The sequence below is a fragment of the Harpia harpyja genome, chromosome 9, assembly GCF_026419915.1.
Source record: "Harpia harpyja isolate bHarHar1 chromosome 9, bHarHar1 primary haplotype, whole genome shotgun sequence".
Lineage (NCBI taxonomy): Eukaryota > Metazoa > Chordata > Aves > Accipitriformes > Accipitridae > Harpia > Harpia harpyja.
The window spans coordinates 41,712,590-41,724,740 of record NC_068948.1 but is presented as its reverse complement, the minus strand read 5'-3'; the positions used below and the strand labels follow the sequence as shown (position 1 = coordinate 41,724,740).

Below are 12,151 nucleotides of genomic sequence, written 5' to 3'. Positions count from 1 at the left end.
AATCAAGAGGAATTGAAGTGAAAGGAGTTCAATACTGAATTAAAAATCAAAGGCAGATGCTATAATCTGCTTTTTACCAAAATGAGTCCACAATGCACCTGTATGAGCGAGAAGCTACAGGAGACGGGGAAAAAGAGCTGCACATACAATAAACATTGCAGCAAAGATTTTAAAATGTAGTTAACGCCTTTCACCCTGCAGGGTTTTTGTGCACAGTCTGAGGCTGAAAAACAGGACATTAACAGTTTGCATGGGGATCTGGACCCCAGCAATGGTGTGAGCTTGCTAATGGATCCACACAGCTGACTACACAGTCGTGCAATCGGCTTCAGCGGGATTCTGCAGCGGTGGATCCATTTGTAGGAACCACTTTGGATTTTCTTTGCAAAGCCAAAGGCTGCCTTGCAAGGCGCTTCAAATTCACTCCTAGTTTGTGCTTGTGTAACTAACACCAACACTCACGCACACATCTCCCCCACAAAGATGCCTGCATGTTGGAACTACAGCACGAAGAGGTTTGTGGCAGGGTGTCCAAGCACTGAACTGAACTTGTTAAAGCTGTACTTCTGTTGTTTCCTCTTCTATGTAACTTATTTTTTATTTTAAGTATTATTTGAAAGAGATTTAAATATTTTCCAAGAATTTTAGTTCTAAGCTATTTTAGAAGTATTATCATCATCATTGTGGTGGTAACATCACGTGGCACATTTTAAAACATATTCTTTCTGCCAAGATGAGGTTGAAAAGGAAGATAGCTGCTATGATAAAGCCACTGAAAATTAAGAGATCTGTACTCTATTCCATGCTTGATTTCAAAGTCCCTAGACAACCATGAGCAGTTTGTCCTTCAGTTTCTGTATCTAGAATAGGCTGTACATATCTTTTTCCTATCTTGAAGGTGGAAAGGAAAGAAAAAGAAATGAGAGTCAATTCAGTAACGCTTGCAGAGGGGAAAAGATCTTTGCATAGAAGATGCCAAAGTATAACGTATAATCCACTCACCTAAAGCGGTCCCTCAATTAATTATCAATTACTGAGACAACATTATGATGTCAGAAAATTTGTTGCAGCCTTCCCAAAATGTAAGGGATAGTGTTTGCAATACTGGGAAAACTCCAAGAAGGCAAAAGGTAAGCTTCTTACCTTCACTAAAATCAGTTATTATTACATTTATTGCTGTTATCTTCTGAGTGAAGAAGTCCAACGCTAACAGCTATCCAGTATCCACCAGGAAGAAATGCACGTCAATATATAAAGCTATCTGAGAAATTAATCTTGCCAACAACCAAAAAAAACCCCACGTTCTCTGATCTTATAAATGTCAGTAGAAACACCCCAACCCTCTGGAGGGAACATCATTTCTCAGAACCAGAAAGCGTTTTGGCAATAACAAAAGTATGTGTTTCTACAAATGCAATGGCTTCACCTCTCATATGCACCCAGTCATCACCTGGAATATTTCTGCTGTGTGGGATCATACACCAGAAACAACTCAATAAGAAAATGAGGTGCCTTCTGCAATAGTTGGAATTTTTAACATGATAAAATACCGTAACACAGTCTATATTTTTTCGTTGTTGCTCTTTTGCTTTTCAACTCAAAATTCTCTTGCAGTGGCAGAAATCAGTACAAATCAGATCAACACACTACAGACTGCTTTATAAGAACCCAAAACAACAGTGAAGGTGGAAATTATTGGAGTCGTTGCACATATATTTTGCTTCTGAATGAAATAACACCTTGCAGAGGTAGAGAAAGGAAGCTGAGAATATTCAGCCACCTCTAATGTATACATAGGAACTGCATACCCAAACTAGGTCAACAGTTGTTTACTTCTGATGTAGAGTAAAACTCAAGACTAAATTTGGGTTTCAGTTATACTGACAAATGCAGTGCCTCTGGACTGGCCCTTAGTTTCCCAATGCATATCTGTCACTGTGCCCCATCTGATCACGCCCCACGCAGAAGAGGTTAACAGTGTGTTATCAGACGGACTGATGAAGAAAAACATAAATAAAACCCTAAGGAAATCACAAAAATCCTGTGTTTGGGCATGAACCTATTAGAGGTGAGGTATGCCTGCTTGGGGTTTATACTTCCAAAGGGCAGAGAAAAACCAAAAGAAAAAACAGATAGTTTGTATCAGAACTACCATTAGCAATATAACAAATATTTCCAAACCTTCCACGGCCTTCAGCCTGAAGGAACTCTACTTTGCAGACAATATACAAATAACACCTCTAGCCTTCAGTGAATGATCGCACTGCACAAGGTGATACAGATAAGGGAGTTTTGGGCACGGTTGTGAGTAAACCTTTGCTACCTTACAAAAGATCTTCCAAGGCTCACAAAGAACACTCAAACCCACAATTTCTCATCTATTCCTACAAAAAAAAAACCCCAAATCATTTTAGAAATCCTCTCCAGCCACACACAGACTCCTATAAATGCTGGTAACCCTTCAGGAGCGCTTGTTCTTTTTCTAAAATGATTGTACGCTCTTGGCATGAGTCTAGGATCTTTCTGTGCAATAAGGAAAAGAAAGGAGTCCTTTACTTACCTGGTAAAGCTTGCATTTTTCCATGAACTGTGGAGGCTAGGAGCTTGCACGGCCAAGAGATTCACCAGAGTTCTTACAAGGGGAGCCAAAATAGTCCAGCTCAAAAGCAGGTCTGATTTCCTGAAGCAAGCAAAAGCCCTTCCTTCTGAGATCCAGTGTCAAGAGTGACCGGGATGAGGATGGGACTCCAAGCACAGCTAGCCAAGGTGAGTTCCTGTTTTATGGAGGCTAATGAGCAGGGAGGAGCTTCTCACCAGGGCTGTCCCCTTGCGATCCTTTGATGTCCAAAGGGACAAAGAGAGGAAGGATCTGCAGCAATGGCTGGGGCTAAGGGAAGAAAATCAAAGAGAATTAACATGGCTTTGACATACAGGAAACCCTACAGGGGAAATGCACCTTGATTTACTGCTAACGCACTTTTAAACAAATAGAGACAAGACCAAAAACATCAGTTGAAGACTTACCTACAAAATAAAACAATCCCTTAAACAGCAAGCAGGAAAAATTTCCTTCTGGTTGTTCCATGGATTTGATAGAATTTTCATCTCCAGAGCACAGAATCGTTTTACTCTTGATTTCTGCTATCAGAATCGGGACTGTGTCAAGCCTGTTCCTTCCCAAGTGGGTGATTAAGAGTCTGTGGTAAAGTTTGCTCTCACAACTGGGATGCTGCAGCAACGCATTCATTCACCAACAGATGTCTTCTCCATTTGATGAGATAACTTACCTACCCAATCTCTGCAGTCACAGCCCTTAACCGCACAGTTAATTTTCCTACTGTGCTCTTTTTCTACGGCAGGGTCCTCACCGCTGCACCCCATCCGTTCTGAAGCTCAGGACTGAGGCTGCTCTACGTGCAGTATCTTTTCAGCTGAGCTTCACAACTGAAAGTTGCAATTGTTTAATGACACAGCCATACTAGCGTTATCATTTTACTGGAGCAAACTCCTTCGGCTGGCACCTTCCAGGGCTATTGTAAGTGATCCAAGAGTTTCATGGTGGATCAGGCACCGGTTTTAGGCCTTGTTCAAGGCACTGCTCTTACTGAAGGAAGGCTGAGCAAAAACTGAAGGACTGGAGCATTTTCCCTTAATTAGTTTATTCTGCAAGTGTCACCATTAGCTTTTGTACTTATAAGTGCTTACAAGTGCTAAGAGACAGCAATCAAGTCTCACGCTTCAGGGCACAGAACAGCCACTACACCTCGGTTAAGAAGGGAGTTCTATGCATACACATACAGAAATGGCTATACTAACATTTACAAAGGTCGAAGACGTTCAGAAAGTGGAGGTCGAAAGCAGGATATCGGTCCCAATGGGCCAGTGTTGGATCCTGCACAGCAAATTCAGGAGCTCTGTACATTTCAAAGAGCTTGCTGTAAGGCTGCAGCTGATTCACAGTCTAGTTTTGCTCCCAGGAAAATGAACGGTTTTTTCTTTTGTCAGTGATGTTATTGGGACATCTGATTTTTAGTCCGACATGCAAAACATATTCTGCATTTATTTAGTCAGTTCCTATACCCAGACAACATCCCTTTAGTACTGTTTTTACTGCCGTTTGGAGCAGGCAGTGCAAGGACATGCAAAGAGGACAAAGGAGTTTAATCAGAGGAGGGACTGGCTCTCTTTCAAGGGTATATTGAATTGTAGGCACCCCAGGACTAGGCAGGGAGAGAAAAGCCAATGCCTAGTGTGGCAAGGAAGAACATTTAAAAGAAAGGGGTTGGAGAGTTCGAGAAGTCCTGAGGAGGATTTTATAGCAGGAGATGGTCCATTGGCTGCTGGCACCTTTGAAGGACCACATCCAGCCTTCCTGACATCCCTTTAAAACTACTGGATAATACAGAAGACCACAGGCTCTTCTCCTTCAGCTAACTCGGGGACATCCAGAGCTGGGGAGTCTCAGTACCACGGAGGAGAGGACTATCATGTGGTGGAGCAACATCAACTTGTAGCTCAACTGGAGATTATTTATTACATATGTGGAAAAATAAATCGGAAGGAAAAAGATTGCTGAAAATGGTATCGAGGTCAAATCTCCTCTGCTTGTACTTGCACAGTCACTACCAGACACAAACAAAACAGGATGCAGAAATGCTTTTTTGCTCTGCTACAAAAGGAGAGCCAGCATCAAATCTGCCCCCCCACCACATGTCCTGATTTTCTAATGCTAGTATTTTAATTGTAGAAAGTGGAAAAGACAACCATAATCAGAATCTGAAAAGGAAAAATAGAACAAAAATTGGGTCAGCTTCAAGCTAGCAGCAAGATGGATCAACATCCCACACAGTTAGAAACTGCACAACAGCAGCAGCACTGGGAATTTCAGACTCTTCACCTGACAAGAGCGTGGGATGTGTATCATGACTTACTGCTTCTTCCATGCAAGGGTATGAGATGGTCTCCTGCTGCCACTCCATTTGCACACTGCTTATCAGCATGTCTAGAGAACACACATTTGCTCCAAGTACTCAAATCCTTTTGGCTTTTCCCAGCTGATTGATGGGGAAGGTGGAGTCATTAATTACCCATGACTAGTTAACAACTAGCTTTCTCCCTGCCATTCTAGTTACACTGCAAAGGTTTTAAAAGTAAAAAAAAAAAAAAAAAAAGTGAATTTGTTACTATTGCTGGAAAGCGTGGCTAACAGGAGCAATCCCCAGGAAATTCATCACTAGCAAAGGGGGAATTTAGCACATTACGCTCTTGTCTGTCTGTCCGTGCAGCGCCCTCAGGCAGTTTACTGGGAAGTCAGAGGTGAATGTGCTGGTGTCTAACAATTCACTGGCAAATTGGAGGCTGGGGGTGTGGAAAGGGATTGGAGAGAGAGTGGATCTGACATGTGTAAGTCAGTGACATACACAGCTCTGCTCCAAGCTCATTTACAGCAGCAGGTAAAAATCCTGCTGTGCCTAGCTCTAACAGTAGGCTCTCCTGCTATGCTGAAGGGGACGAGGTAGGGCAGCGCAGAAGGGAGGGGATGTGTGATGACAAAAGCAGAGGCCAAGAGCTTTTGCTTTGCATCTCTTTGAGGAGGTGATTAGAAAGAAACATTCCCCTCTGGGTTTTGTAGTAAGGCAAATGTTTTCTGGCATTTCTCCTGCCTTACGGGAAGCTTTAACCCTTAACACCCAACAGGACCCTGTAGGGAACTGGTCTGCACACACACCCCTCCCCATTCCTACCTTCTGAACTGGGAGCTCTCCAAGACGGGTAATCATCTTGCCATCTCTGGCCGGTGTCTGGGGCTCTCGGACTGCGGGAGAACAGATAACGTGTGTCAGCTAGCAGGAGGCTTCAGCTGGCAGGATCTGCGTCTGCAAGTGGCTGCAGAGGACGCACCACCACCTCTGTCCAGGCAGAGCTTCCAGGACAGCCTTCTGCCCTGAGAGCAAGCTCAAGTGCAAGGCTTAAAGTTACTGCCTGGGAGACTGCTGAAATGCAACAGAATAATCTTTTGAAAGAAGGAGTCTTGGATTATTGCTCATGTGTATCAGCACTTGGGTGCAGTAACCAGTAATCCAACCCCTGCAGGCTTCCCTCTGCGCACACAGCTGTGAGAAAGTGTTATCGTGTCAGCTTTAATACAACCGGGCTTAAGCGAAGCAGTGCTGTCTGCCTGAGTTTGAGAAAAAATAACGTGGAGAAGTGCGAACTGCATTTAAGAGATACTCCCCTCTGAAACATGAGGATAGCCTTACTGCCATTTAAATGTGACTCACTTGGCAGATTCCCACCTGGCACACGTAGGCCACAGTTCCAGAGCATCTTGGCAGCTCTTTATGAAGGATACTCTGCCATCTGCATGGGATGAACACTGAAAATGTGGAAAGACAGCGTGTCATTAACAGGACCCAAAATAAAATAAATAGATAGCCCTACACTGATAGCTACTTATTTTCATACTTAACTAAAAACATGAAGCAGCCTCACATTCTCCAGACGGCTTCAGAATCCACGAACCTGCCCCTTAAATACAGCCTCAGCTCGCTGCGGAGCGAACGGGGCCTGATGATGCACACAGGGCCATGGGGAAAAGCCATGTTTTTCCAGAGAAAAAGCCTGATGAAACAACTGCTCCTACAGCTGTGCCAGCCTCAAAGCATGTGACCCCTTGTCCTTGTTAGTGACCGATATCTCAGAGAAAAAAAGGAAATACAAGTGCAACTCCTCAGGCAGCACTGAGCTGATGGAGTGAACGGAGCAGGGTCGGTCAGGACAGAGCGGCTGAGCTCTGACGGCCTGAATTTGGCCAGCTTTATGAGCAAGTCTCTGGGGGCGGCTACAGGAATGGTAAAAGCCTGCAAAGTGTTTTGAGGTCCTCTGAGAAGTAGTATATATAATTTCCTGTCATGTGGTGGCATAAGGAACAGTTCCTACCCAGTTCCTTACAGCAGCTCATAATACAGCATTTTCTTCTGATGGTGGGAAATGGCACCTTTTCCCCCACTTTTTACAGTTGGGTTTGATTGCTTTGTCCTGGGAAAAGTTGTCTGGTGTCGTCAGGCATGTTACATGTGCATTGCCTTGCAGACGTTCCTACCCTGGGACCCATGCAAGGGACCCCGCAGAAGGCAGACCTCTGTAGGGCTGAAAACCCCATGCTGAGCCCCAAATTGTATCACCCCCAAATCTCCCCTGTGCTCTCAAGAAGCAAAAATCACATTTGGCAAAACAAAACGGTTGGAGAGGGCGTATTGGTAACAGGTCAACGCTAATTCCCAACAGGATCCCTGGACCGAGGCGCAGTGTGCTGTGCCACATGCCTGTGCCCACCCTGAAGGAGGCTGTATTTCAGCAGCGATGGGATCTGGTTTGGAAGGGAACGTAGGAAAGTGGCTCGTGTAAATGAGAAGTTGTACGTTATAAGTTTAACGCAAGGCCTTTCCTCTTGCAGGTTTGTGGATTGAGGTATCTGGCCACAAAGCTGTGCTCCTGAACTAAAGAAAAAGAGGATGCTCTCCTGCCTCTCCTTTATCATATCCGCCCTCCCCAGTCCTCCTGGAATATGCACCCTTCTCCTAGCAGTTAGTTAGCATTGAGACAAGAAGGGAAATACTTAGCAGCCACTTAACACTGAAGGCTGAGTTTGGCCTCAAAGGCTACAGTCCAGAGTCAAATGCAAAATATTTCTGTCTAGAGCTCTTTCAAGTTTTCACAGACTCCTGATGTTAGGTGCACTGTTTTCCTGTCAACCCATTGTGTTTCCCAGACGCAGCTCAGCACTCTGTCCCACTCAAATCCACAAAAAATACATATTGAAAGGACTCTACAGCAGCAAGAAGAGCTTTGCAACGCAGCACAGGAAAGGGCCACCGAGCAGCACGGTGCAAGCGCTGCCTTTCCTCTCCTGCCTGGGGGAAGGTTCTCTTCCTCCCCACACCTGGGGACACAGCAACCCTGCCAGAACCCACTGCTCTCCATCAGGAGCCATAAAGGATCAGCCTTAGAAAACAGGCAGCAAATAGCTCTGGCTTAACATCCGTACATAAATACTTCCATATTTATGCACAAGCGCACACACTCATATGCAAAGAGGAGCATCACGCAGAGCTTGAATATTGCTGGCGGTTCACTTAACTATGAATTGAGACCTGAAAAAAATCCTGAGCAGAATGGATTTTGCTGAACAGAAGCCCAGCTGACAATGCTTCGACAACCTCAGTTAAAAAAGCTGATGTTTTCAGGAAAAAGCAGCAGCTTAAACCCAGAAGCTTTTATCTAAACTTTTTGGACTTTCAAGATTGCAGATACACTGTCATGCTACTTTGGGTTCTGCAAAAGATTATTTTTGTTGGTGCACAAGCATTTGTAAAGCCATGAAATCAACAGGTAAAAAGCCAGACTTCAATCACGCAAGTCAGTTTGCAAGTTATTTTGTTTTGCCAAGACAGATTTATTCTATCAGTTTCCTAAGAAAGTTTCCATATACTGTTCATCACAGTAAGGTTCTAATCAAAACAGGAAATCAATAAACAGTATAATTCCCGATCAAAGGAACTATCTTCAAAGAGCAAATTAAAATTGTTACGATTTAAAGGTTTTGGAATTTAAAAATAAAAACTGTTGCAAGCTCTACGAGTAGAGCTTAGTTCCTCCAACATCACTATTGACTCTAAAGAATTTTTTGAGGAAGATAATTAACATTACCAGAAAGCATAAGAGAAGAGAAAAATTCAACCATATGCAGTAGATTTTGATTCTTTAAAAAAGAACTATAAAAAATTATATAGCCATAAGATACATACAACTGCACATATATCTCACAGGAAGAAGGGAATGGAACCCACAGGATGTCCAACTAACCTATAGAGTCTGAGCTGAGCTACTTATAGGGTCTCCCATAAAAATCAAAATGAATGCCAAGACATTCATGCAGTACATCTCACAAGACAGTTTTTGAAAGCTGATATAGAGCATTACGATGGGACATACACAATCTGTAGGAAAGTCTGAAGTCAGTAACAAGGAGCTGGAAATATGCATTCATTTTAAGCAGAAAGTCCTTGGATAAACTCTGAGCTGTACTTTTTCTCACCCAACTTGTTCATCACCTTGTAGCAAAATGATACTGGGGTCCACAGCAACAATATTCAGGTAAGAATCCTTCAACATCACCAATAATAGAAAAAAGCACCTGTCAGATTTCCTGGATTCCTCAAGTCAGCAGTGGGAGGAGGCTGTCATAAACATACATGAATTAACATAATCAATCACAGCTACCACTTTTTCCTGCAATCCCTTATCTGTCTAGATTTTTTCCTCCATTCTTCTCATATAGGCAAATTCCTCATACTCATCCTTTGCTGCAGTCATGGGCCAGGGTACAAGCTCCAGGCAGGATCACAGACCCACGGCTCCCTCCCCCTACCCAGCAGATTGTGAAATGTTTATGACCTGGCTCTTATGGCTCTAGAGGTGCTGAATGGCCTTTTCCCCCCTCCAAGTCTCAGCTCCTGATGGGCAGCCACAGACCAGCTTTTAGCCGGTTTGGTCCGTAGTTGTGGATTTTATTGCCCAGTTTGTCTCTTCAGCTCACATTTGTAAGCTCCAGAGTAGATTTTTCCCTGGGTAACACTCTGCAGCTCAAAGAACTCTTCTTGTTTTTATTACATCCTTAGTGATTAAAGGGATATTTAAACCTCACAGTGCTCCCTGCTGTGAATATAAAAGCCTAGCATCATTTTGGATAGACGTGTTTAGAAAAATAAATTAAAAATTAGCCCTACTATAACGGACAAATGCTTCTAAGTTGTTAAGAACATCAGGCACTTGAAAAGATTTAAATACATTGGTTGCAATTCCTTGAGAAACCAAGCAACGATGCATGGCTTTGAGCTATCCAAACAGTCACACAGACAAGTTCCACTTGGACTGAGGACAACTGAGATGTGCAACGACTGCATTACACTGGAAATGCTGGATTTCATCTACTTAGGCATAAATGACTTAAGAGTTGTTCTCCTCTCTAACCTAGCGATCACTAACACACACATAATAGGCATCATTCTTAAAAACACAATCTTTGCTTTTGTGATGGCAAAACTGTTTTCAAACGACTGGCACTCTACAATCTAATCTACGCCTGCCAACCAAATGTAGACACAAACAACAATATAACGTAAATTCAACAGAAATATTTAAATTCTGCTAAGAAGAGTGCTGGGGAGTGTGCAGGAGGAAATCGAAGTCATATTTGAGAGCAAGCATTCCTTGTGAGCACAGATTAGATGGTTATCAATAATGAGGTCACTGGTTTTGCCACCCCCTAATACTGCAGTTACTGGTTTAAGCTTCTGCAGGGAGCTACTGCCAGGGTCAGATTCAGTGAGAGTTAAGTCTGCCTGCAATGCAGGTTTGGACTCACCGCAAAGGAGCTCGTAGCACTCCTCCTCCTCGCTGCTAGCTTGCTTTACTGCTTGGTGCTGCTCAGTTTCTTCCTCTTAATACAAAGTAAAAATCCAAACCAGCCAGATTATCACAGGGTGCAAGGAATGCTCACACTTGTGCATTTATTACAATGTGCACCTTGTGGCCCATCCTGAGCTTCAACTGATGCTTTTCTCATGACTGAGGCATTTAAAAAGGAGCTTTCCTACTTGGATTCTCTGTTGTCTACTATTATGTTAACTCACATTGCAGCCATTCCCTCAGACAGAGCATTTTCAAGAAACCCATAAGACCTAACTCATCTGTGTGACTTCTATACTTCTGCCAAGCTGGGCTGAAACCGGGAGACTGGGTTAAAAATATTATTAGAAGGGAAAAGCAGGCAGCAAGATCAAGCAAATCTTCAGATACGTGTCACATATACTTGTTAAGGACTGGTTATGGCAGGACAATTCAGCATTTAATTTCCCTGCCTCTCCACAACGTTCCTGCCACATGAATTCTGGGTGATCAAGAGCTAACCTGGAGCAATCTCAGAAGAAGAAATGTTGAGAATACTCCTGTGCTCTGGGGAATATCCCACTGCAATGGTCTGAGGTTTCAAAGTCTTCTACTGGACAAAGCTGTGGCAAAATTCCATTGCAGAATTCTAGGGGGTTTTATTATGTCTAAAGTAGGAAAAATGATCAATTATACTAATTGTATATATACTCTAACCTACATTAATTAACTTAAATTGTGTATACTCTAACTTAACAGTGTTAGAGTCAAAACTTCTGCCCATCTTTCTCTCCCTGCTTATGCACATTTTGCATTGAGAGATGTTTCTTTGTTGCATGCAAAGTTGAAGATGGATGGAGTGAAAAAAAGATTAAAAATGTCCCCCTGGAATTGTGATAGGCTGTCATGGCCATAAAAAAAATCACTTCTAGGAATGTAAAGGCAGCTATCACACTCCAGGGTAAGGTGCAGGCATCTAAGCTGGTCAGCACTACATGGAAGCTGGGCTGGTATTTGTGCACCAAGTGCAAAATGATCTGGAGCCAAAGACAACACAAGCAATCAGGAGGACTGGACAATGGTATCAAACCTGCTTGCATCCCTGCAGGCAGCTATGGTTTTGGAGAAGTTGCTAATATTCTACTTCATCTTCAAATAACTACTCACAGACCAGAGGGAGCCTACCAGATTTAAAGAGTGCTTGTGCTCTACAGGACAGAGTGGAGAAGTTATGACAGCAGCTTGAGAGGACTGGTTTAGATTATCGGAAACCTGAGGCAAAAATTTGACATCTAAGCCCATTTGTGGTCCCCCGTTATGTCTTTCTGACCTCTTTGTCTTGTATTTCCTCTCCAGGATGGAACTACTACTTCTCCTCCCTTTGCATCATATTGTCAAGGAGTTAGTTGTTCAAGGGAGGAATTGCTGACTTCTGCAGTTCCTCGCTTCCGCCTCCAGGTTTTCCCCTAAGAGTTGCTTAGTATCACTTAAACATTTCTTTTGAAGACAGTGATGTTCAGCCATATCCACCTATAAAAAGCATGGTAATATTAAGGAGGCTACAATATAGATAGTTCATATGGTTTTCTGCAGGAAGTGTGATGCATTTGTTTCCAACAGCAGCCAAATATAACCAGAGGATGCATATGTGAAAATAGCATATAGCTGAGTGGAGAAGTGGCAGGGCTTCTTTCTCTTAGTC

General features: G+C 43.1%; 1 protein-coding gene across 2 annotated transcripts in view; it reads right to left on the bottom strand.

The window, feature by feature from the left end:
- LOC128146166 (T-box-containing protein TBX6L) overlaps positions 1 to 12,151 on the bottom strand; it is a 28,347-nt gene that overhangs the window by 11,542 nt on the left and 4,654 nt on the right. The window contains exons 4-6 of one of the 2 annotated variants that reach the window (XM_052797332.1): positions 6,297 to 6,376; positions 3,025 to 5,815; positions 2,561 to 2,887 (exon numbers count right to left, since the gene is read on the bottom strand). In XM_052797332.1, coding sequence (XP_052653292.1) covers positions 2,561 to 2,576 — 16 coding nt within the window. In that variant the 5' untranslated portion in view covers positions 2,577 to 2,887; positions 3,025 to 5,815; positions 6,297 to 6,376. The remainder of the gene's footprint in view (positions 1 to 2,560; positions 2,888 to 3,024; positions 5,816 to 6,296; positions 6,377 to 12,151) is intronic. The other variant, XM_052797333.1, reaches the window with a different exon arrangement.